The 27,385-nt window shown below is 38.5% G+C and overlaps 1 protein-coding gene across 1 annotated transcript in view; it reads left to right on the top strand.

Annotated features, from left to right (window-relative positions):
* SLC2A13 (solute carrier family 2 member 13) overlaps window positions 1-27,385 on the top strand; it is a 154,070-nt gene that overhangs the window by 54,238 nt on the left and 72,447 nt on the right. The window contains exon 4 of the mRNA XM_082059777.1: window positions 17,148-17,256. Within this exon, the coding sequence (XP_081915903.1) occupies window positions 17,148-17,256 (109 nt within the window). The remainder of the gene's footprint in view (window positions 1-17,147; window positions 17,257-27,385) is intronic.

Raw genomic sequence — 27,385 nt, forward strand, 5'->3', positions numbered from 1 at the left:
CTGGTGCCCACCATACACAGTGGCCCAGGCAGAACCAGACACTAGGTGAAAAATTCCGTGGCTAGACTGGAAGTAAAAGAGCCAATATTCAACATCAGAGGTCTGCAATGTGCCTGGAAGTGCCAGCTCTAACTCAGTGTGGCAGAGATCAGTTGTATTTTTGTGGCACAAATAAGCAATTTCTCATAAGCCCTCTCATCTGAGAGCAGCAAATTGTTTTCTTCAACACTACCTCTTTGAGAAGTTTGGTGTTGTTTGTTTTTTTCTTTTCTTTCAGTAAATTATAACTAGACTTAGAACCACAGTTTTCTGCTTTTCTTTGTCCTAATTCAGTCCTGGCTCTTGCTCAGATTCTTTAAATGTGTTGTGGGTTTTTATTAATACTGCAAAGGATGGTTTGAAATGCGGAAAAACACAAAAGTATATAGTCTTCAGTCAGGTGCTATCAATTAAGCTCATCGTTATGTAAAGCCAATGCAAAATTCCCTTCCTGTGGTGTTTCCAAGCAACTGGCACGGCCGGTGAGGGAAGTGGGAGATGTGGAGGGGCTGGGACCTGGGAAAGGGTGATGGCGTCTGCAGGTGAGGGTGGGCAGGGGGAGCTGGGACACACTGCGGGTCCCTGCCAGGACGGGACACCTGCCTTCAGACCGGTGTTTAGGTGCTCAGAAGGTGTGCGCAGGTCAGTCCGAAGGAACGGCAGTGTAGTCATTGAGCAGCGGAAAGTGAAGTAATTTGTACTTGACGTGAAGGCTCATATCTGAAACTGCTAAACTTAAAATCACTTAAATAGTGGCCTTCCTGAAGCTGGAAGTACGGAGACATGTTGCAGTGACATTGATAAGTTAATCTCTTTGGTGTTGACATTGCTGTTGGCTTAGTAACAATAATGTGTGCCTAAATTTGTTCTTAATGGACACAATTCGCTTTTTATTTGAATTGAAAGCATACTTTTAGTTTCCAACAACTTTCCCTAGCGATATCGTAAACATTTCTTTAAACTGATTTTTAAAAGCAAAAGCCAACTTATTCAACCTTTCCATACCTTTTCTGATGGATCTATTCTCAGATTACAAATTCTTTTTCCATTGTTGTGTGTCGGTTGTCTGTGAAAATCCAGGCTGAAGAAGAAGGCATAGAACATAACCAGCTCTCAAAACTTGCCTTTGTTTTTCCCCTGCTCAATCACCCAGCCTCTGTGTTTTTTATCATTATTTATTAAGCTTGCATGGTAAAAAGTTGTACAGCCCTACTGGAGGGAATAAGACCTTATAATTCTGTTGAGAAAAAAACCTATTCTACACCAAAAAAAAAATTGTTGATGGCTGTTGACGAGAAAAAGACGACTAATGGCAAAAGATGCAAAGTTATTCTCAGGTTTTAGGCTGAACTTGCAAAACTATGAATGGGTGGGGGGGCAAGACAGAAAAAAATAGTAAAACTCAAACCCATAGGGAGCTGCTGCACAATTGAATACATTGTGCCAGAGTTACAAAAATTGAATTAATTTTGTCCTGTATTTCTTCTAAATTAATTTAAAATAAAACCTAATAGTTCATAGGAGCAGCTCATATTGTTTTTTTCTTAGTGTGGTGTAATGCAGAACTGTTCCAGTTGCTGACAGCTATAAAAGACGCACGGACTGCGTCTGCATTAGCGTTTTGGCTGTGACCAGCAGAATAGCTCTGCTGTGAGTCTCTTCTCGTCTCCTGTTGTCACCCCCACGTACTGTTTGTTCAGATCACAAAGCTATGTTAGTGCCCACGGAGTAGCTTCCTTCAGGGGAAACTAAACCAGGGCTCTGCTCCAGGGCTGGATTCAATGTGCTCGGGCTCTTTTGCAGGTGTGACGGTTCAAATCAATGATAGAGTCTCAGGGTAGCTTCTCACAGCAAAGTTCTGCTTAGGGGTCTGGGCTAGGTCTAGTCTGACATAAAATCTGCAAATAGCATGTTGTGTAATTCCAGGGACCTCGTCTTGAAACAGCTTCAACCTGATGATCCCTGTCTACTGCACTGCTTTACATGCTGAGATTCACGTGGTTGTACTGCTTCCTAAACTGCATGTTGCCCAGGGAATTGATTTTCTTTGTAAATGAGTGAACTTCTGTGTTAAAGTAAGAGTATGAGCATATTGTTAAAGATAACTGGATGTGGGAGTTTATGTGCATCCTCCCCTCAACCCTTGTTGAAATCAGCACTTTTCCACAGTGGGGAGGACTTCATAGCATTTTCTGTCCTTAATGAAACTACTTTTCTTTGTGGTGGAACTGATCTCAAAGTTGTAATGGTATGGCCTTGTAGCTTGCACTTAGTGTATTACATTAAGTATGAATTTACAGTTGGGTGATTTTTGATAATGCAAATGATTCATTTGTGCTTTAGTGTGTCAGATGCTGAGATTAAGTCAGATGGCTGTTACATCTCAGCATTACTCTGCAAGTTTTAATATATTTGATCTTAGACATCAGCCATTCCCATAGAATAGAAGGTGGTCAAACCCTGGAACAGGCTTCCCAGAGGGATGGTTGATGCCCCAGGCCTGTCGGTGTTTAAAAGGCATTTGGACATTGCCCTTAACAACATACTTTGGTCAGGCAGTTGGACTAGATGATTGTCATAGGTCCCTTCCAACTGAAATCTATTCTAGTCTGTTGTCTGCTGGTGTCTCTGTCCTAGACGTGTAGGTGCGGAATGCATACAGGTGTATATAGGTGGAGAATGCATATAGGTGTGTATAGGTAGAGAATGGAACTGAATTAGTTTCTCAGATGAGCTTCACAGCCTGCATGATCAGAAGCAGTGATTTCTCTCAGTGACTAAGTGGCAGCTCATAGAAAGCCAGCAAACACATGGTCAGTGAATGGAGATACTTGAATATCCACCCTGAAGCGTAGGTGGCCTAAACACTGCAGCTTTCTTCCAGCTTTGCTCTCCCTCTGGTTTTATTTACCAGTTTCCCCCGGACTTCCTGACCAAGAATTTCTCCTTTCAGCCTGCTTAATAGGTTGGTGACAGTTGGCAGAAGGCACAGTTGGGCAATAATGCTCTTACTGAAAAACATGAAAATATTTTCCTGGTATCCATATAAAGATGCAGATGCTTCTTCTATCTGACACTGAAAACTGACTTTCGTTGTTTCCTGACCCAATCCAGTGCCAACCAGGCTATTGTAACTTGTGATGGTATGAAGCTATTTTGTTGATGCCTTCAGCTCACCAGCCTCTGCATGCAGCCTGACAAATTCAAAATGGTGTAATTACCCTCTCCTTTTTTTTTTTTTTTAAACAAGCAAGAGGACTGATACTATTTCTATCCTTTTTAGAGCTTGTCCTTGAAACACCTGTTTTTCAGAACAAGTTATTTTGCCTCTGGAAAGCAGTTAAACATCCTGGTAAAGTAGCTCCTGTGCATTAAAGAGGACACACATGTCTGGGTAAAATTCTGCCCCTTCTCTGTGTCACAGCCAGTCTTTCTGGCTGATCACAGGTGGGAAGTCTGCAGTTGGCCCTGAAGCCAGGAAGGTTACCTGAAATTCCATCCACACTAGTGATATTTTTTGCTTTCAACACTAGGAAAACCAGAAGCTTCTGGGGAAACTGAAATGCAATTCAGTAACCACTAGTTGCTGAGCGCATTCTTCCACTGAGATGCTGTGAATCACTACCTGAAGTTTGTCTTGCATCAGGTTTGCCTTTAGGTATTGCACGTGTGCTTGTGAAGCCCTGAGTAAGACTTCATATTGGTCCTAAAACCAGCTTCTTCCCTTAATATAGTTTAGGCTGTTACTGCCTTTAAGAAAGGAATTTGAGTCTTTTTTTGGAAATAGTGTTACAGCTGAGAATGCTTGTTGCGTTGATGCAAGTTGTAATGTTAAGGTGAAACCTGAAAAATGTCAACGAAACGGTAATGCAGATTTTTTCCCTCATATTATTTCTTATTTCCAACAGGTTTGGCCTGGAATGTGATCAGGCAAAAAAAATATTTATATAGCAGGTTCTAGCAGCATCTTCCATGTGCAACAATTAGCCTAACGTGTAAACTTTCTTGTGTATTTATTACATATAGAAGTATATTTATTGATTTACCTGTACATGCCCTTGTGCTGCTGGTTTTGTTTCCATTGTTGCTCTTTTGTCTCCCTGCACAAATGAGCATTAGGAAATGAAACTGAGAAGAAGCTGAACATGTTCTCGTGCAGCATCTTTAGGGACAGCTGGGCTGATCTGAAAGCAGGTTGCTGGCACAGATATATAGACCCAGGGACAGAGCTTCACACACAGAATCACATAATGTTGGGGATTGGAAGGGACCTTGCAAGTTCATCCAGTTCAGACAGTTAGTAGTGCCTGCACAACCCAAAGAATCTAAAAGAGTTGGTTTTCAGTAGATGGTTGCATTGATTCTATTAAAATAGTGATTTTCTGTTGTGGTCTGGAGGGTATTTGTAGAGTAGCTCAAAGGAAAGGATTGTTTTGATGCCAATCGAGTTTTTACTTATATTTTTATTTAGTCTTCATTTGTCAGCTAGGGCATATTCCCTCATGCTCTTCAGTGCTGCAGGGCAGTTTGAGATGCACAGTGGTTTTTTGCCCTTGTTTGATGCTGGAAACCCAAGTACCTGTGCACAGAGTAGGCTGAGCCCTGATGGATTCTGACCTGTATTGAAAAGAAATCCATAATTTTGCCAAAGAAGTCAGAAGCTTCCATTCCTTTAAAGAGTATAGAAGTGAATCAAAACTATGTCTGTCCTAGCTGATCTTTTAGTAAAGACACAGTTGTGCCCCATACCAATACCGAGTGTTTGCTGTGTCCTGGGGCTCTGCAGCAGCACGGCTCTTGCCTGCAGACAGGACCTCTGTGGTACGTGGTGGTGACAGTGGTGGAAGGGGCGAGGGACAGCTGTGACAGCTCCTGTGGGAGTACAGCCCTGAGAACACAGGAGGATGGACTCTGCTGGTTTGGCATTGCTGTCCTGGTACCTGAATAATGGGGGAAAAATCCACCCTTGCCAAACAAACAAGTTCAAATGATCCCTACTCCCAAAAGTCTATGGATTTTCGGTAGCATCTCTCCACAAGAGCCTCCTGCCAGCACACCGGTGCTATCTGAAATTGCAGACAGCAATGTGCCAGTGAAAATCTGTGCTGTGAATGTTATCTAAAACCTTCCCTTCATCTTTTGGCGTGCAAGAGCTTTTTTAGTACTTTGTTCCCCTCTGGGAAAAAATTTATGTTATTCTGTGATAAACTGTGTTTTTTTTCCCATGATCATAAGAGCCATAGAATCATTTCAGTTGTAAGAGACCCTCAGGATCATCAAGTCCAACTATAACCTAACCTGACTGGTACCGTATCACATTCTGTGACAGCCAACGTTGTGGTCCTGAAGCAGCTCACCAGATCACCTCTGTGAGTGACACAGACGTGTGCAATTTTCCTGTAATGTGGGACTTTTTGAATATGAATTCTGACCTGTCCTTGCCCAGTGTGTATTTGGAGATCAGTTGATCTTCGTACATCTTCTAGTGTTTGTGTAGTAGTTTGACTCCTTCATAGTTGCATCAAAATGTGTAATGTTTTGGGGGGGGTTTGTTTGTTTGTTTGTTGGGTTTTTTTTTAATATTCCAGTTTTCGTGTGAGCCTCACTTTTGTTCTTACTGGCTTGCGGGCCAAAGCTTGTTGTGGTTCTTCTCACTACCACATTGAAACTTGCTTGCTTTTACTCTTAGTGCTGAAGAAATCCTGATGCTCCGTTTCATTCTGAGAGAATAGTCCTCTTGCAAGATATTTAGAAGTGGTATTTTAAAATTATTGTTAGTATCTATTGCCAAAGAAAGAAATGTATATCTGTTGACATGGAAATGGCTCATATCGCTGCAGGTATCTGAGAAATGATCTTTCTCTGAACTAGTTTGATTTTATTATGGTCAAACATGGTGATGGAATGGAAATGTGCCCCTTCAAAGTGGTGGCTCTGGTGGGGCTTGGCTCCACTCTTAATGGCTCCATTTTCCTTGTGTTATTGTGCCCACTTTTTCTTATTAGGACCAGCTGTAAGCTGCTGCATAAGAAACACAGGTTGAAAACATGTCTGTCCAAAACTTTAAAAATTCTCTTTAAAATTTTAAAACAGATGGAGTTCAGTAGGGGAGCACAAGAGGAGATTGAGATGCATCATAAACACTAGTTTATATATATACATATATATACACACACACACACAGGTTAGTGTCTTCTGAACAATGGCTGTCATTTGGATACTGTGCTTTCCTTTAGATCGTGGATTAACTCGATAAGGGTATAAAATCATCATAAAAATCTATTTCCTGGAATGCATGAGAGCATCTCTCAGAACTTCTGTATCTTTTTGAAAAATGGGCCTGAGCTAAGTAATTTAATACAATCCTTTTGATTTTCCTTTTTATCTGCTGGATCTTTTGAGGTTGCACAGAAGCATTAAAAAGATCCTTGTCCTGCATGCTTCTGTCCTGTAGTGCATACTTAACTGGGGGAAAAGAGATCAAGCATTATCTTACACTCTACTGGATTTTCAACAGCTACTTAAATAATTGTCCTTTAAAATATTTCATATTTACAAAGAAACTGCTAATAAACATGGCATTTAGGCAATGCCATTCTACCTTCATTATGCTGAAAGTGATCAGAAGGGTGTCCCCTTGCTGTAAGGCAAGCAGCTTGCAGATTAGATGTATTCCATAGTACAGGAGAGACCTTGAACTGTCCATTAGGGAGTATTCAATTTTTCCTAAAATCAGCATCATGACATGGGAAGATACTATAATGCTGCATAAAACAGCAGACAAAAGGTATTTTTTGTTTAAATTCCATTTTAATTGGAGCCTTTGTTCACCAAGTTAGTCACAGCTAATGATACAGCACATCAGTGTGTCAGGTTTTGAAATTACTTTTAAAAAATGATCTAATGAAAGTGAGGCCTACTGTATGTTCTCTGTTAATCAACAGGCAAAATTATTTCAGCTGTACAAATAATTGTATGTAGATCCAGCTACTTATTGTCAGTCTCACTGACAATAACAAGAATTACTCTTGTGGAACTATCTAAAGTTTATGCAGAGACAGTCTCTCTCTAATTTCTGGAAACCAGTAAGACTTTATGGTGAAGGTACATTAAAAATGGTCAGTGCATCTTGCTGGAGGAGTTTTGTTGCTACCATTGACAGCATTATGAAATAAATCAAGAAGTTACTAATCTGATTCTCCATACGCTTTCTTCTTTGTGCAAATAAACTGGTTCCGTGCTGGTTTTGCATTGATGCTAATTATTATATCTGGTACAAAATTGTGAAGAATCATACTTCATTGTGAAGTACTTGATTATGTCTGAAACTCCAGAGTGGCTGGAATGTAAAACTTCACATAAGCTGTATGTGAATCCTACAGAAAGAGGAAGATTTGAAAACTGTTACGAACATCAGCTTTTCATAATCTTCAGTTCTCATGATAAAACACTTCTTAGGATCATAGCCCAAGAGATTATCATCAGGTCTCTGCATTTTCAAATTGTAAATTATTACTAGTTGAGCCAGTGATAAGCAGGTGGCTGATTTGGAATCAAGCAGGTGGTTGCTCCAGTGAGGTATAATTTGCAGTAGCAAAAATTTGGCCCTTTGTCTCTGTCTTCTGGACCACAGACAAGAACCAAACGTCCACTACACTGTGGATTTTTCACACTTGATAAAAATGGCCATGCAGTGTCAGACAGAGTCTGTCTCACTGCTCTTCTGTCTCAATAGTGGCCAACACATGCTGGATGATAACTGTGCTTTTGGTTTTGCATCTGCCATTTTATATATCTCTTTTTCTGTCTTATATGGTCTCTACTCACCTTCATTGTGTCACTTGATTTTATGAAACTTTTGTTACATTTCCATCACCTAATCCAGCTCCTTTCCTCCAGCTTGTAGGATGGTGTACTTGATTTGTTGCTTTCATCTGTAGCTAAAGCAGAGGCTGATTATACTAACGAAGGCAGAATCACACTGAAGAGACTGTTAATATTAGTTTGTAGTGAATCCAAACATAACTACACTAATATGGTATAATCGTATATGCATTTTAGTTCCCAGGGGCCTAGTAAAGATGGTATTAGCACTGCTGTATATTGGAATTGTTCCATTAATTTGATTGTTCTTTTTGCCTTTTTCTTAGTCTTTCCTTATGTCTCCCGTATTCCTTTTTTGAGATGAGGGAGAGAAAGCAAAGGGGACCAGAACTTCGTACAGCTCTTAACAATCTTAGAATCACAGGATGGTTTGGGTTGGAAGGGACCTTGAAGATCGTCTAATCCAACCCCCCTGCAATGACCAGGGACACCTTGCACTAGACCAGGTTGCTCACAACCCCTTTCAGCCTGGCTTTGAATATTTCCAGGGCTGGGGCATCCACAGCTTCTCTGGGCAGCCTGTTCCAGTGCCCCACCACCCTCACGGTAAAGAATTTCTTCCTTGTATCCAATCTTATCTACTCTCTTTTAGTTTAAAACCATTACTTATTGTCCTGTCACTGTGGTCCCTGGTAAAAAGTCTCTCCCCATTTATGTTTTAAGCCCCTTTTGTGTATTGAAAGGCCACAATGAGGTGTTTATTGCTGTGTCATAGTTCATACCAGTTATGAGAGTTGTCAATTGAGTATTTTCACTTGCTGGTGTCAATATTGATTTATATTCTCTACAGAGGTTATAAATTCAGGGTAAAAACTGTCAGTCTAGTGTGACTGACAGGTTCTTGATTAATGAAGCTTAGGTCTGAAATTGCAAAAAGAGGCGGATGTGCTGGTGGTGATATGGAGATGGCTGAGATTTACAGGATCTTCATGTAAGGATGTTTTTCAGTAACTGTTGCTTGAGATAACTGTGAAAATAGTGCTATTAATACATATTGGAAGGCCAGTAAGGTTTTAATAGAAGTAGAAAGAAGTGCACTGTCACAAAGTGTCGTGATAATCTGTTAATTCCTAATATTCAGTTTGATGGAGTTTTTTTGGCTACTGTGAAGGACCAGACATAGTTTTTCATAGGGTTGTGATAACTGGTACCAGCACAAATCTAAGAATGATGTAGGTTTCATGTGAGAATCATGCAGATGACCTCTCAAGGTTGTGTAATCTCATCCCTAATCAAAGCAGGACAAGTCAGAGCAGGGTTCTCCTGAACTTTTTCAGTGAAATTTTGACCACGACCTGTCTGCATCTCTCTTTCTGTGTTTGACCACTTCTATGGTGCAAAATAAACAGACAACAACCTCACATCTGGTCCCAATTTTCTGCGTTCTAATTTGTGCTCCCCCTGCACAGCTCTGGGGAGCCTGGGTCTCTCTCTGACCCTCAGGTAGCCTTCTCTGCTGAAAAACATGCTGTTGTTGAGTGGAAATGGTTGTCTTAGAGACCTCTTGTGTTTCTGGTGGAATATGGTTAATACTAACGTAGTAAATTAGCTGATACTTTAAGATGTGGTTTTAGGCTGCAGTTCAGTGAAATGTTTGTGTCTTCAGTGGAACTCAGCTTTGTGCTTAAGTTTAAATGCTTCATATTTTGGGGTTTTTTTTTGACGTTGAAGTAGTTTCTTAAGACTCAGTATTTTTAGTTCCAAACTAGCCTGCTGTGCTGTCTGTCATTTATACAACCATTGATGGTGCTATCTTGTTGTTATAAGTTCAAGTACTTTGACTCTAACCTAAAGTGATTTTTTGATTTTTCTCCCCTCTGATAGCTTTGGAATGCAACTGATCTGTGCTAAAAATATATTGATTTCAAAACACATTCTTAAAATCTGTTTAAATGTGAACCTCATCTCTGATTTAACTTTTTTCTTTTATTTTTAATGAAGCTCTCATACTAATGGCATCTGAATTTTCAAAAGTACGAGGAGTTTTACAGGCCCCCTAGATAAACTGTTTTTTTTAAAACCTTTTTTAAGGTGATGCTCTAAACTAAATGTGCTATTAATAAAGTTAAAAAAAAAGAAGTGAACATTCAACAGATTGTATCCAAAAGTTCCCATGGAGACTTCTTTTGTTGACCTTTTTCCCCTTCCTACTGGGAATTTGTCCCTGTATCTCACTCTTTTGGAGGGCAAGGAGTAGAAATCTATTTTTACTGTTAAACCACTGACTTAGAGCAGGAACACGGATATTTCATTTGGTGACAAGGTATAGAAGGGAAAATGCTAAAGTAAGACTTTTGGTAGAAAAAAAAAAAAGCAAAAATATGTAAGGCTTGAAGTGTGTTGCCCAGGAATTAAAATACAATATTTGTACAAGTATTAATACAGTAACAGCTGGGCAGATCAGCTTGAGAGTAGGTTACTGACTGGGTTGAAGGGAACTCTGAGTCATCACCTTTTTTTGATGCCCTTTTAATTGAAAAGCAAGAGAAACACCAAAAAAAAAAAAAGCACTTTTGAACTGTCCTGGCTGTGATTTTATTTTAATTATCTTTCTTCATTTTGCAATGAAGGAAAAAAAGCTTTCCAATTCCAGACTGCTGAATGCTCTGCACTTCATCACTTGATGAGAGATGGAGTGGGAAGCTCTTGAGGCTGTTACAACACCTGCCTTACTTTGGTTGTGCCTGTGTAATGCTGGCTACATCATCTTATCTTTCTTCATTGGTTTTCTCCATTTTTAAGTGAGGGTGACGTTCCTGTCTCCTGTGTAAAGCGGTTCTAGAGCAGCCCGTGAAAAGAAACGTTTGTTTGCTAAAACCACAGGGCAGCCTGCAGGTGTGCACAAGTCCACCGTAATACCTGTTGCTTTATTTCCAAGGTGCCCGCCACAGCTGGAACAGGAGCACGATGCGATCAGTGCTTTTCTCGATCCCTACCCCAGTTTTCCTATTAAAGAACCAGGTAAACCTCCCACTCCTCAGCTCGGACGGTCCCGCACCAGGGTCCCTCTTCCACACACACGGAATCTCTCTGTCCTTGTGGCCACTTCTCTCAGCTCCTGCTGGCATCATGTAAATGGCCACTCTTCTCTGTTTGTTATCGGTTCTGTCACGGTTTCTTCAGTTTTAAAGGACTACATTACAGTAATTTCTGTTTTTTCTAAAGAACATGTCATACACAGCCAAAATTGCCCTCCTTTTTTGCTTCCCTACTTGTCGGTCCTTCTTGTCCTATTCAAAGGTTTTCTTAACTGCTGCTGCCTTTGTGCAAGTACTCAGTCATTGATTTTCTGTCACCAAAGCTTTATATCAAAGAATGTGATATCAAGGGATTTTTTTCCCTTTTACAGATAAAGGAAAGTTGCTTTGTTTTCAGGGTTCCCAAGAGACCAACCTAACTTGCTGTCAAAACAAACGAAAAAAATTCTTTATTGTTAGTGTTTCTGTTCTCAGTGTGTGGATTAAAAAGAACATTTAAAGGGCCATTTATTTGCAATCTCGGCTTCCTGAGCCAACAAAAAAACTCTTTCAGTTCAACTAGGTGTGGAAACCTTCTTGCACTACTTAACTCTCTAGAACCAAAATGGTTATGTCTTATTAGCTTTTATTTGCTTTTAGAGCAGGCTGTCTTGTGTATACCATTTATACCGTATATATTTGCTGTGGAAAATCAAAAAATGCTCTAACCCAGTTATTAGGCAATCTGATGGTCTTTTCTCATTTTTGGCTGATGGAGGGCTATACTGTAAAAAAAAAAAAAAAACACTGAAGCAAGCAATGCTTTTGAGCTTTCTCAACAGATTAGAGAATTCTATGAGGTAGGAAGCTTCCTCTGTTATTGAGAGTGTACTTAGATAAAATTGTTTTGTATCTACTGAGGATAAATAATGTGAATTTGATCTTAAAACTACTTCTGTTTTCTTGTGATTTGGTGAATTTTACAGAAAGACATTGTGAAAATGAATGAAGTTGATACTTTAGGAAAATAATGATGTAATAGGCTTGGAAAGAGAAAGGGTGTTTGCTTTGTTGTGTCATTCATATGCAGAAAATAATAGCTAAGTCTAAGAGGAGGAGTCTTAGGCAGAGGAATGTTCTGCAAATGATGCAGAGAAAGCGGGTCTGGAAGCTGTTGTTCTGTGAGGAAAGGCAAAACAGAGAAATTGCTCCCATGTCTGTCTTCTGTTATCCAGAACACTATCCGCAAGTTTCTCTTTTTTTGTCCCATTTCTAACTGTAGACTTGTTCTTTGAAGATTTATCTGGATGGAAGAGGGGGTATTGACTGGCACTGGGACAAGAATGGATCTGAGAAACTGATCTGAAGATTAAGTTTAATTGATGAGTGAGTGTCTCATTGCTTGGCCGAGCCTTTTTGGAAACACTCGTCTACAGCAAGAACACAAAATGCTGGCAAGAGCCCTACATAGTTTTAAGCTGTTGCTCCAAGCTGTCACCTAGATTAACTGGCAAAAGAATGTTTGAACCTGCAAATGACTTTGGCAGAGCCTCATCTCGAACCATAGTTGCCTGGCTGTGGAATTTTGCCAAGTATTGTACTACTAATTTGAGGGATGGGGGATCACAAGGTTTCCCAAGCAGCAGATGTCTGCCTGCATTTGCTGTGGGATTTTTTAGGTTGACTTTATGTCTATCTACAATATTTTTATCCCCCTGGAAGTGTATGCAGTATGTTTTCAGAGGGAGATGCTGAAACATCATTAATACCCATTCTTCTGCTTTTTAGCTTTTGTTACTTAATCTCCTTTTAGAACCAGGGTTTGTTTTGTCATTTTTTGGAAAGTCTCTATATCTTTTAGTTGGCAGTGTGTCACACCCAAGCTCCTATGATTGCCACCCAGTCCATTTTACCTACAGAAGAAAATCAACATGCCTTACCAGGTGATTCCCAATTTCTACGCCGAACTTGTGGGTTATGCCTAATAACACGAACAGCAGCTAAAGCATAGGAAGCTGTCATTAAAAGTTTCAGATATCCACTTGTAAAATGTAACATTTGGAAAGCATCACTCACTTTCTGAAGTAAAGGTTTGCAAGAACAGGTCTTCCCACCCTATTTAGCTCAGTGTAAGATAATAAGGCTTTTTGGATGTGAAGCCGAACTTCCAAATTCTAATATTGACTTTTGCTTGTAAGGATGAATGTCTTGTTATACAGATAGTTTAGAACAGGCTGAGAAGAAGCCAGTTAGACCATGATGATCCATTTCATGTATCACCACTACATGTAATGTCGCCTTCTACAACAGCGTTGTCCTTGTTTTTCCAGTGTTCTTTATTGCTGCCATTTGCACTGTCACTACATCAAGATTCAGCTGCCCTTTACTGCAGCAGATTTTGAACCCTCGTAAACATATGCATTAAGGAAATTTACTTCAGATAAAGTAATTACCTGAATCCACAGCAGAAAAAGTCCGACTAAATCTAGTCTCATTAAATTATTCATGACATTAGGAAGTCTCATCCTTTGACTTCATTTTTGTTCGTAGATTAGAAGGAGGAAAGCAAACATTGCTGTGGTTTCTAAAGTTCAAATGGAGTGGTTCAAATGCAGGAATGTTTCTAATCTAGCAGAAAAGAAAGCAACAGCAATTAAGGCAGAACTATCATGAACAAAAAATATTGACTTTTGGTGACAAATATCTGTTTTTTCCATTGTAGAAATTGCCAAATTTTTGCTGTTTGTGGGTGGTGTTTGGGGCTTTTTTTGTGATATATCTTCTGCATCATCTGTTTCCCTCTAGTTCTGTGAGCAATTAAGTCGTTCCACTTTTTAAAGATTTAATGATTTTATTCTTTTGTGCTATTTTAATCTATTGTAATAACTAACAGCAGATTTAACGGTTATCAGAAACTCCTGAAGCACACTTTCAGTCTTCAGAAGACTTATTTTCAAAAGAAAAATGTATTTAATTCTCAAAACTTGTTTTGTTTTTTATTTTTTAGATTACTCATTCTCTGTAAGCAACCATATTTTCCCTAGAGTTGTTTAGTTTTAGGGTTGTAATATAACAGAAGATGGGTGGCAGAATTGAAGACAGGAAAATGCAGACGTAATATAATTAGTTTTAGGGCTAAATAATTTTAATAAAACATTTCAAACTCATTTTCTGTTTTAAAAACAGCCACCTTGCAGTCAAAGTCCTTTGGGCTTTTTAGTGGAGTTTGTAAAGCTCATTTAATATAGAGATTAACGTCTTCTTTTATTTCTTTGATTGCATTTATTGGTTTGTAAACCTGAAGGCTGTGAATTTTATGAAAGAAAATCCTTTAATTTTGTGTATGCTTATTGATATGTGCAGTTGCCATGGTACAGATTTGGAGTGAAACTTTAAAATCCCTGACTTGAACTAGTATGATGATTTTTAGCATCATTTTTCTGATCCAATTAATCAGAAGTCTGAAAAAGTACAAGTACTGAATTTAGCTGAGTGGATGCTCTAAAAGTCTGAGGTTCTAAAGTAAAGCTCTGGACTTTACTATGTGGTGTTAAACCTTCTGCAGGGCCCCCCTTCAGGCACACAAACCGATTCGTGTGATGAGGTTTTGCTGAGAGTTCACGAATCCCTCTGAGTCGCAAACCATTGTCTGGGAGCAGCTGCTTTAATTTCTAGCTATTCAGTTTAATGCCTTCTTTCCAATTGTTTTGTACAATGCTGGATTTGAATAGAGTTTTATGTAACTTCCATCAAATAGCTGAGTGGATCAGGAATTGCTCAAAACTTTGCATCAGTTCCTTAGGATGCTTCTGCTTCCTTTCCCAGCAGCCCCTGCTGCTGGGGCAGAGTTCCAGCTTATTTAATAAAGTGTACTCATTGATGGTGGACTTCAAGCTTTAGGTTGATTGTAAGGTCCTGTGGAGATAAAGATGGATTTTGAACTCCGGTAAGGACTTTATAGGAAGCTTGTGAGGAATGGAGGGCATCTCATCTACATTCAGCAGCCTGAGTTCGTGACTGATGCTGCAATTGCCAGATAAAGGTTTTTAAGCCTGAAGGCTCCGTGCTCAGGTATGGGGCCAAGTATGAAAACCTGAAAGCTCTTTTTGTGGACAGAGGTTCATGGTTGCATTTGTTAGTAAATTTTCTTTGTAAAGCTTGGAGTTGAAGAGAAACCTGAGGGTATGTCTGAGCTCCAGGTTGCTCCTAGCTGACAGCCCGGGCTGGTTTTGGTGTTTTGTCCACTGAGGAAGTGCCACTTTGACCACTGAACCCTTTGATATACATGTCTATCCAGTGTTATCATGTGTCTTGCTTGAGAATATCTTATCAGATACGTAGATGGGCTCTATTTACTGTGTTCAGTTTTGAGCTCCTCATCATAAGAAGCACATTTTGGTACTAGAGAGAGTTCAGAGAAGGTGGTTGAAGCTGGTGAGGGGCCTGGAGCACAAGTCTGATGAGGAGCGGCTGAGAGAACTGGGGCTGTTCATCCTGGAGAACAGGAGGCTGAGGGGAGACCTTATCGCTGTCTACAACTACCTGAAAGGAGGTTGTAGCATGGAGGGGGTTGGTCTCTTCTCCCAAGTAGCAAGTGATGGGACAAGAGGAAATGGCCTCAAGTTTTGCCAGGGGAGGTTTAGATTGGATATTAGGAAAAATTTCTTCACAGAAAGGGCTGTCAGGCATTGGAACAGGCTGCCCAGGGAAGTGGTGGAGTCACCATCCCTGGAGGTGTTTAAAAGGTGCATAGACAAGGTTCTCAGGGACATGGTTTAGTACTAGAGTTAGATCATGGTTGGACTTGATGATCCTGAGGGTCTCTTCTAACTGAAACGATTCTATGATTCTATTTGTATTTACTCAAATAGAGACATTTTTAAGGTTGTGCTGTGGCTCTGTGGCAGGGCAGGTGGAACTGTCTGAATGTTAATGGTACTTGGGAACCACCTGCAAAATTTCTCAGACTCCATTCTACTGTTAATAGTAAAGAAGCAAAGTTAAGTGGTGATACAATTGTGATGTGAATTAGAAATACCTTAATTTTAAAACGAAAGTAGGTTTTTCTCGGCAGGTCTGATTATCATTCAGTGAAGAGAATGTTATCTAAACCCCCTTGAGTTCCCCTATTGAAACTGTTCACAGATTGTCACCTTTCTGAAGTTGAAACTCTTTGCATATGTAAATTGTTCTTCTCTGACAGATCCATATAGGTTTTTTATACTGAATCAACACATTTAATATTTTCTGTATTTCAGGAAAGACTGAACATGTAAAAATGTAGATACTCCTCACTTTTTTTTATGGCAACTATTTTGACTATTGTGATCTATTGTATTAGGTATTCTGAGTGGGTGTACCAGATATTGTAAGATGTATAAAACATAGAATTTTTCACCAGACTATGTTCTGCCCTAAATACCATGCTGGACAGAAACAAGTTCAAGTAAATAAGGGAGTCAAGTATCTTAAATTTTTGCCTAATATCATACAGATTCCTGTATTACCTTTTTTTTTTTTTTTTTTCTAAAATAAGATACTTTGAAAATTTAAAATTACCAGAGAAGAAAACTTGCTCTGTTTGCCAGAATTTTGGGGTTTTTTTTTCTTCATTGAGAAGCTGTTTTCTGCTTTTTGAATGCAGTCTCATACCATTACTGCCAAAGGTGTGCGAAAAATAAATGCTTCCTCTGTTGGCCTTACAGTTGTGCAGAATGTTTATCCTGTACCTTCAAATTACCCACACTTGCAACTGGTTTGTGGAAACTGGGTGTTTGGGGGCCAAGGGAGAACACTTTATCTGCAAGATCCAGATCTGAGCAGTGAATAATGGCATTTCTGAAATAAGCTCTCAATAACAGTGGGAACTTTTAGAAAGAAAACAATGATATTTTGTGATAACTTTGAGTACTTTCAGCTGCAGCAGCTGTGCAGCCTGTTAGTATGATATAGGAGAGCTGTACATTTGCTACCAGGAGTATATACTGTGTGCAAAAACAGTTTAATTTTTTTGCCTGGACTTCCTGAAAATCATCTTTGTGGTACAGTGTGGAAAAGCAGAACTGAAATGATTAAGTTGTTAAAAAATAATTGAAATAATCCAAGTTTGTTTGAAACTAAGATGCAAAGCCTGTTATGCCTGGGAACATTGTCTTGATAGCAATCACTTAAGCACTATTAAAGAACTATTACGTATTCTTTTGTTTGTTGTTTTTTCTTTTCTTTTCTCTCTCTCTTTTTTTTTTTTTTTTTTTTTTTTTTTTAAAGCTGGACCTGTGATCTGCAGAATGCTAACATACCCTCCAACTCGAAGAGCCTTAATTGTGGGTTGTGGTCTGCAGATGTTTCAACAACTGTCAGGGATTAACACCGTCATGTATGTATTTACTGCTTGCTTCTCCTTATAAAATATAAGAAAAAGACTAATAGCAGTTACAGATGGGCTTCTGGACAAAATCTGAAATGTGAAAGCTGTAATGCTAGTTTGAAATCTGGATACTGACATATTTGGCATCTCAGAAAACTGGTACAAGAGAATGTTAGTATAAAGGCAAACATTTATGTAGAGATGAGAATGTAAACTATGCTCTGGGAGATGTGTTATTATATGTTAGGGTTTTACGATCAAACCTATGTCTAGATAAGAAAGTACACTTACAGTTTGATTTTGTCTGCAAATAGATCTAAATACTGTGAGGGTTAAATTACTGACCATGTAAATGAGATGGAAAATTACTGTGAAGTGCTAAAGGAGGTAAGATGCTGAGGGAAGAAGCATTTCCTGTTATTCCATGGTTCTGTTAAATGTGTGAAGACTTTTGGTAAATGCAGAAGTGAAGAACAATATATTGGGTGTTGTGATGAGCTCTCAGCTCACAAGAGGAGTAGCTCTTGGTAAATGTGCAGGGCACAAGACCTAGTTGAAGGCTAAACTACTGTGGAGCTACCCTACAAAGTAAATATAATGAGTGCAATTTCAATATTATTTTAAGAGGAAGTGTAAAATATGTCGCAGTAATGTTTTATGGAGAGAACTACAGCTAAGGGAGCAAGCTTATTAGGAAATAGTTAAAAATAATGGCCAAAAGGGTAAAGCCTTTTGTGGTATCAAGAGCTACCATGTTAAATGTTAGAGTAAATATCTGCCATCTGTCACAAGGAGGGGAAAAAACCCAAACTCATTATTGTTAAACTGCAAAGAAGAGAGATCTATAAGAGTTAAAGAGAGACTTTATGAAGTAGAAATTGCAACCAAATGTGGGAAACAAGAGAAGGCATAACTGGTAAGTTACGTGTGAAAACCAGAAGATAGGCACAGAAGGAGCTTGGAGAAATTCTTCAGGTACATCAGAAGCAAGAGACCTTGTAGTCTACAGGCCCAGTAAGGATCAAGATGGTGTGAGAACACTAGCAGAAGAAAAATCTTTAGCAGCAAATCTTACGAAGATTCTTTTTGCATCTGTGTTAATTATGGACTCTGCATGAATGTTCTTGCACTGGAGCTTACTTGAGATATCTCAGATGGTCTGTTTGAAATTCAAGTGTTATGGAAACAACTTTTAGAACAAGCTGATTAAAATGAGTAATAACAAATTGCTTGGACTAATCAGGGTTCACCCAACAGGTCTGGAGTAATTTGAATACATAATCACTGAATTTGGAAATGTTGCATAATCTGCGTGAAGCTACAGCCCAGAAAGTTTTGTTTCTGTCCGTATCAAAATTAATTAAAACTGTCATAGAATTAAATGAGAAGATATGTTTATAAATATGAAAAATGAACATGGACCTGAAGAATATAAAATAATAAAGAAGAGCCAATGTGATTGTTGTAGACAGATTATAGCTTGCAAATTGATTGGATGTGAGTTTGTGATCACATTAGAACTGTATATCCCATATGAACTAACCCTCCTACTCTGTGACAGCTGCTGCCAAAGTTTCTTGGAGAAACCAGATGGTCACAAAAGTAAGAGAGAAGCCCTCTCAGGTTAATAACTTTATAAGATGAGAAAAATGAAGATAAGAATAAAAGATCAGTTATCACAAGCCAAGAATAGACTCCCACAGGGATCTTTGTGGAGATATTGCTGTTCTAATAAGTCCATGAGAGAGGCTAAACAGCAAAATAACAGCTTGCAGTTGTACACCATTCATGATATTAAGACCCCCAAATCTGTGAATGTGAATAGTTGTGGAAAGATAATACAAGATAACAAATTAATAAAATGGCAAGTATATTAACTATACAATATTATACAATAATTCTTGCAGGAGAGAACTGGCTAACTGACATGCACGGCAGTCTAAATTGTTACTACTCAAGAGGTCTTGAAGTTGCATTATAGTTCTGTACAAACACGATGACTTCCATGACCGATCTGCAGTAGCACAAACATTGCAGTTGTCTTTTCTTTTAGTAAGGATAAACCAACTTACATATGGGGAGAGAGATACCTGTATTTAAACAAGATGTTGAGGACTCTGCAACTTCAAAGAGAAATGAGTTCAGAAATGTAAGAGGCATATAAAGCTACTAATGTATAGAGAAGATGAAGAGAGCATGATTATTTATCATATCTTATAACAGTTTTGATGACTTCTAGCTCTTACCCAGCAGTAGGCTTAAAATAAATAATTTTCATGCGACACGTGATTACATAGTTGAATTTGTTGCCAATGGATCTTACAGATGCCAAATGCAGAAATAAGTTTAGAAGTTAATTAGGGAAACTTATATAATAAACATTATTAACATGTTATTAAGCACCATGTGGATGCAACCTCTAGCCATGGACAGTCACATCTTGGTTCTTACTACTTTAGGAGGCCTTATTAGGCTGGAACAAAAACTTGACAGTTCACAAGGTTTATGATGTTGGTAGGTTGACTTTGTTTATTTTAAACTTCATGTGTTTTAAAATCTCAGACTCCTTTCTATGTAGGATGTTTTACAAATAGTTTGACCTAATTTGCTTGTGGACGTGTAGGAGGACAGAATTACAACCATAAACCATAGCTGAATCTTAGTTTTAAAATAAGAAAATGCCTATAATAAACACACGAAGGCACTGTTGTTAGGGGACTGGCTTGTAAACTAATTGCAATATCAATTTTTTTTAATAATAAAGCAGTGTAACTAAATTTTTAGTTATTGAGTATGTAAGACATTCTATGAAAGGACATTTTTCAAATATAAGTAAGCATCTGTCTGTTGATAGTTTGCTTACATAAAAATTGGTGATTGCTTTAAATGCAGTAATTAAATCGTACCTTAAGGAACTGTCATGTTGTATTAACTCTCTAAGTACTGTTTTCTTCTCCATCATGTTTGGTTGTGTTTTTCTGGGATTGCTGTTTTGTTGCATCAAGAAAACAGACATTGGTTTTGTTTCAGGTTGTAGGATTGCGTGGACTTGCCTTCAGTGGTTTTGCAAACTCATCTACCAAAAACAGTCACAAAAAAATGTTTTGATGGTTCACTGTAAGTTTGGTGCAGCTGTGAGTCTTCTTTGCTTGGCATATACCCTTTTCTAGGCCATAGGAGAAGCGGTTAATGACCCTGACTTGCTGTTGCCCGGAGCATTTAGTCTCTGGTTGCCCCCTTCTTCCTTATGTATTTCCATTGGACTCTTCTACACTGTGACCAGTTAACATGGCAGCATCCATGATGAGTCCTGACTTGTTCTAATCTTCTGGCTTGAGGATTTTCACTATTTCTGATGTAAAATAATTTGTTAAATCTTGTATTTAACTGTAAGAAAGTGAGGCCATAGGAGTGAGTTTGTATGTCTGTGAAAAATTCATTAAAAAAGCCTCCCAACATAATCAAACCACAAGGCAGGAAAGTGAAATGAAAATATAGGGAAGAAAACAGTTGTAGAATGATTTAATACTTCCCCGATTTATGTGAGTAAATCTTCTATTTTAGGAAACAGGAGTTTGAATCAAAAAGTATGGGTGTTAGAGGTAGCAAGTTATATAGATGTATGAGTTTTTCAGGGGTCTAAAAATAATCACTGAGTGTACCCAGTAGTAGAAGACATCATAAAAAGCAGAAAAATACCTACTAGAAACACATGACAACAACAACAAAAATCTAGACCTTCAATGCTTAAGTGTTTAGAAATCTGTTATACATTTTCTGGTTAAAAATTGGATATCAGTAGTGAAGCCAATGAGAGCAACAAAGTCCTTGTGTAGGTGGATTTCTCTTGAGGATGGGGAGAGGAAACCTAGAAGAACTTTTGTTAGAGTTCATGCTGTTGTGCAATAAACTGATCTAGATTATGCACAGGAATAGTTTCATATTGTGTTTGAATCAGCCATGTACGTGTGGAACATCCAGCCCCAAGGAACCAGGAACTCTCATCATGAACAGGATGTTACTGAGCTGGTGAGAACGGTGCGTGGAGCAACCTCTGCATTGAGGAGGTGGATCTAAAAGAGAAACAAAATGTAAAAATAGGCAAAGGAGATTGTGACTCTCACAGGAACAAATTCTAGCATGATAAATTTAGTCAGTAAAAGAATAAAGCTCAGTGACCTATAGCTTTGGTTCCCTTTTTGCCTAAGAACAAGGGTACCACTGCTTTTTGATAGAGTGCCTGAAGTAGAAAAAATGTTTCCTTTTGTCATGGCTTTTGCTGGTTTAACTGACCTGTAAAAGATGAACTCATACAATTTTAGACAGATAAGATAGAGTGCCTGAAGTCTCAACTCTGGCTGATAGGAGACTGAAACAGGCCCTGTGAAGGAAGTTATATTGCAGGATAGCAGTTACTACAATTCTGCTTTTTAGTAGTAACATATCCAAGAATTTTGTTAAAACAGTGATGTGTAGATATTTTCAAGCCCACAGTGGCTCATAGTTAAGACTTAGGGAAGGAGAACTATTTTAAGGTAAAACTTTAAGCTAATTTTTCCATCAGTTTCTTTTTTTTTTTTTTTTTTTTTTTTTAAAAAAAAAAAAGGAAAAAAAAACCCACAACACATTTTCTGGGGTGTGGGAGGAAGAGAGAACTTTGAGGATTTGACTATTCCAGATTGTTTAGTGAAAAACATCAATAGAGTATGTTGATGTTTTAGCTATATGCTCATGTTCCTGTAGAACTAGGACTTCTGAAAACACTCTCGGTACTGTGCAGCTTCATTGCAGTAAAAACAAACAAAACAAAACATGAAGGAAGAAAGCTTTTGGAAAAAATCCGAAGTTATCTTGAATACTAAGCCGTACGTACATACTAAGCCGTAATTTAGCCATGATGGAGAGCCATGATTCAGTATTGTCTTGTCAGAGCTGCACACAGGTCTTGTGGCTTGTGCTGCAGTTTCTGCTGCTCTTTTGGGGGCTCACTAGTTCTGAGCTGGTGGCCGTTCACTCAGGCTGCCTGCGCCCTCAGGAGTGTAAATCCGAGATAAGATTGAAGAGGCAGCTGTATCATCTTGATTGTTCTTATTCTCAGGAAACTTTAGGCAGACTGGATGAAAGCCAGACATAATATTTGGTTCTGCAGTTGAAACACTAAACTAGATGTGATGCTAATTTTGTAATTTGCCATTATCTTTTCACATTGTGTTAGAAGAGCTTTCTGCGATGAAAGAGTGGTATAATGTGTCAACAGGGAGAGCTTATGGCCTTCAGCATTTTTGTTAAACTTGCATTTTTCCTGGTGGATCTGATCTGTTATTCCTAGTTAATAAAATGTCTCTTTATTGTTAAGATATCCTTGCATCTCCTAAAAGTTAAGTGAATCCACATGTAAAATGTATTGGTGTTCAGATTTGGTCCACAGATGCTTTTGAGCTCTAGCAGTCTTGCTTTTTAATCTGTGCAAGCAAACAAAAGAACAAAAAGAATGAGATGAAAAAGAAGCATCTTTTTCCAGCTGGCAAGAAATAGGGAGTAGAAGAAAATACTATATGGAGAAGGAAAAAAGCTCAGAGTAATGAGAGAGAAGAAAAAGCTGGATAAAAAAAGAGAAGGAAAAGACAAAAGAGGACAAGAGGAGGTTATGTAACCAAGAGGAATTGAAGGTTTGAAGATAAGAATATTAAAACAATTACCATGAAAAATGAACAAATATCGCATTGAATGTAAATGAGAGAATGAAAGAGAACAGGAGTGGTACTGGAAGGAAGCCAGGATACTTCTGAAGTTGAATAGAGGCTAGAGAGTAGTTCAATGGAAGCAAAGCACAAATCCCAACAGGTTTAATGGCTGGGTCTATTGTGCAGCAGTTGCAGAGCTGGAACCCATGAGGAGCTGTAAAATCCTTCTGTTGCTGAAGCGAGCGTGGGGCAGCACGTGCCCCTCTGTCACCCTGGGACCCAGCAGGGCTGGTACCAGCACTTGGAACTTCTGCTCCTGGTGGTGGCTGCTGCGAGAGGGACGTGTGATTTAACCCCAGAGGGATGCTGAAAGCTAAGACTGAGACTTTGAATTCCATTTTTTAAACTTTTTTGGAGATGAAATACTGAATAGGTAGCATAGGACAGTGACTGCTGTTAAACCTTTTATTTTTTTGAAGAACATTGAATAAATACCTTGTTTTGTGAATTACAGCACAAGTAATACGAGCCTTCTCTGCTCCTTCAGCATCAGTAGCCACAGAGAGACTTATAATTAGTGGATTAATGTATTTTAAAATTATACCAGATTTATAGCGAGCAAGTTGGTCATAGAAGTGAGACTTTGCTAGATCACTGACCGTTAGCTTAGATTTTGGAAAATAGTTGTTGAGATCTGCAAACAGAAGTTCGACTGGCAAAAAGTAATGGTGGTTCACATTTTTCTTATGGTTTGTATATGAACATTGGTTTTTAAGATTGTATTAGTTTCTAATGTGTTCTCTGGCTATGCGTTTTAAAACAAAGTCAGCAAAATCCAGAAAGCATACTTCCTTTAAAAAAAACCCCACAACAATGAACAAAACAAAATCCAAAACTTACACAATGCTACAATGTCATCCAAGTTGCGCAGCAGTTACTGAAGAGCAATATATCTTCTATTGTAGTCTCCACTTAGGTTTAAATTGGGCCAAAGCAATTACAAAGCAGGCTGCCATTATTTCTTTGTTTTTGCATGGCCAGTAACTTGTCACTTCAGTTTTTTTTGAATATGCTCAGACCGAACTGTGCTTTAAGTCTGACTGAAGGAGGAACAATTACATCAGTGTTTTTTTCTGATATGAACTTTGTATTGTTGTCAAGAAAATTTTAAGATGTCTTGGTAATTAACAAGTCTAATTTTCTCTGATGACTCCAGAAGATTGAGGCTGCTGCCTGCTTAGGTTTTCATCCTTCAATATGCTTTTTTACAGTTTTTATCTTTCTCTTAATTTTTCCATTTTCCTTTTGGCTTTAGAAGATGTTTAATAAAACAAAAAGAAACTCTGTGTTGCAGGTGCACTTGCTTTTCAGATAATAATCCATTAGATATTTCATTAGTTTTTAATAAATCCTTCCAGTAACTCTTTTTGGAGAAGTGACCCTTAGTTTTACCGTATTATCCTTCCTTCATATTGCAAAAGTTTTATATAGTACTGCGTGCAAACTCATAAGGTGAAAAACTTTAGTAAAGAGATGTATCTTTGGGTATATATAGTATACAGGTGCTTTTTAGATAGACTGTAAATATTTTTGGAAAAACAACTAAGTGGTTTAGTCAAGCACACTGGGAAAGGTCACTCTCCTGTTATACCAAATGCCTCTGTTATGTATACTCTACAGAAATAATGCGATTAACTTCTGACAGCTTGAGAGGAACAAATTGTAGCTAATAAATGATTTCATATTACTCAATGTAAAACATTCTAAATGAGACTTTATGGAAACCACCTGCTTCAGTGTATTAGAAATTAAAAGAAAAATAAAAATGCTCTGAAGATCTGATAGTCACCAACTTGTCCTTATCAGACACTAGTTTCTTGCATAGAAAACAGCCTCTGCTATAAGTTTTCCAAGCCTTGGAACAGCGATTTAGTTGGTTTTTTTTTCTTTCTTCTTCCCATTGGCAGGCCTGAACTGAACAGTTAATTTGTTGAAATCTTTCCACTTTAATTTGGAAAATTATCACACAGCCTAAAGAGAGAAGCAGTGGCTTTGGAACTCTGACCAAGGACAAACTCCGATCTGGAGATGAAAGTGTTGTGTGAGGCGCAGGCCTCAGGCTGGGCCGGAGCAGTTTACAAGCTGACAGTGCAGGTGCTGGTGGGGCAGGTTAGAGAAGACTTAAACACCCTTTCATCAAAGGCTGTCTGCAGGAGCCATGGGTAGTAGTTATTATACAACAGCTGGGAAATGGCTGTGTTGGCAGAGTCAATCCTTTTGATTCCCTCTTTCTCTTTGCCTTCACCTCCTGCTTGGGGCTGGTCAAGGAGGAATTTGACCATAGTTTCTCCAGACCCTGCTCTGATGTTGTTTCTTCTTCTCAGTCGTTCAAAAATACAGACGTGGGAAGTGAATGCTGCTTGGGAAGGGGAGTGGGCCTTAGTCAATCTGCTAGGAAGTGGCTGAAACAGAAATGTATTGATGACAGGATGCCAATAGCAGCATCCAGGAACTGAAACCAAGCAAACAAACAAAACATTAGCTGGCTAAGGAAAACTGCAGCAGGTCTGAGAAAATAAATTAACTCTTTGTTCCACAGGGAGGAAGCAGGCTGCTGACTGCTTCCATCGTGAATTAGAATCGTAGAATAGTTTGGGTTGGAAGGAACCTGCAGAGGTCATCTAGTCCAACCCTTCAACTAGATCAGGTTGCTCAGAGCCCTGTCCAGCCTGGCCTTGAATGTCTCCAGGGATGGGGCATCTACCACCTCTCTGGGCAACCTGGGCCAGTGTTTTACTGCCCTCATAAAAAATTTCTTCCTCACATCTAGCCTGAGAATTAATGTGACCGGCACAAATCCTGACCATGGTAAGAGGTTGTGGATAGTAGTGAGTATTGGGATTTAGAATCACCGAGAGGGATGGGGAGAGAAAATAGCACATCATACTGCCAGATGTATTAAATAGTTCTAAACATTATACTTTGTTTTGATTTTGTACTTAGCCAGCAAACTGCAAGTCTGAGTGATGTAGATGGATGCATCTTGTGCTTGAGGCACAAGGAGGCAGCTCATTAAATGTGAAGGTTTTTAAGGCTGCCACAATATTGCTCAAGTGTATGTATCTATTTGCTGTGTTTTAAAGATAACTTCTGTGCTTTAACAGTTTTGTTTAAAGAGTGAAACATTTTTCTTAAATACTCTTGTGTGTGCTTGTTGGAGGTGGCCTACAAAACCCTGAGCAGTTTAAGGGTTTAATGGTTTAGCTCCAGAGTCTGTAATTTATCAGTTGAAATAACTGTGAGAGGGTGTTTAGGTTACAAGAAAGACAGTAAATTTCAAAACAAGTCACCTGTGTATCAGTGTTGCTATCAGTAAAACCACATTGTGTTAAGTTTCCTATTGAAAAATAACATTAAAAAGCAGGTGGATCTTTCTTCTCCTGTTGTGCTGACATGGTATGATGGCCAGAAATTGATGTGAGTCAGTTTGTAAGTATAGATTTGTAATTCACTGTAAAACACAAAGTCTGAAATCTATGGCTTGTGTTATTTGGGCAATGCCATACGGCAAACTTCAAGGTTTCTGCTCAGGCTGAAGCTTCTCACTGCTAATGCCAATTCTGTGCTCATTTCTTGTTCCTTTTGAAATAGAAAATCACAGCTTTAATCCACTTAAAGGAAAAAAAAATGCAAACCAAGCCACTGAATCATGATGGAGTTGTTAACTAGATTAAAGCTATAAAACGTTCATCTTATTTAAGAAGTTGCTTGCTTTGTCAGTCTAACTAGCCAGAGCTTTTGGAAGATGATTATTACAGATACAGCCTTGTCCTAAGTATTGGAGATCAAAGAACAGGTAATTCAGATATAAAAGTTTTGAAGATTTAAGTACCAGGAAGATTGGGAGGGTAGTTCAAGATGTTATGCAATGAGAGTAACAGAATGAAATTAAGTAAAATCTAGAATGATTATCAGAGCATAGTTTAGTCTTAGAGATATTAGACTGAGTGTCTTGAGGGAAGTAGGAAGCACTCCTTATTTCTAATTGCTTAAGTTGTTACAACAGTAGAGAATGTATTAGAAATAATATATTTGTGTTTCTTTGGTGTTGGAATTAGTAGACATACAATAGAAGATGAATGTAAGTTTAAAAGAAAAGGCTGATTTCCTTTAAATTAAACTTTTACACCCCACCTATCTTCTGATAATTCTCATCTTCTATCCATTTATTATTAAAAAAAAAAAACACAACAAAACTTAACAACCCTCCCATAAAACCAAGACAAACTTAAAAAATCCTAGACTGCCAAACACATAAAGTGATATTGAGGTGGATATTTATTTGCATTATAATTTTCTTCAGGTTTAAAAATAACAAAATACCACCTCGAATTGCAGAGGAAGCAGGTTCAGGGTGCTGATGTGAGGTACTGGAATGAACGCTTAACTGCAGC

The sequence above is a fragment of the Streptopelia decaocto genome (genome assembly GCF_964273445.1).
Source record: "Streptopelia decaocto genome assembly, chromosome: 1".
NCBI classification, from domain to species: Eukaryota; Metazoa; Chordata; class Aves; order Columbiformes; family Columbidae; genus Streptopelia; species Streptopelia decaocto.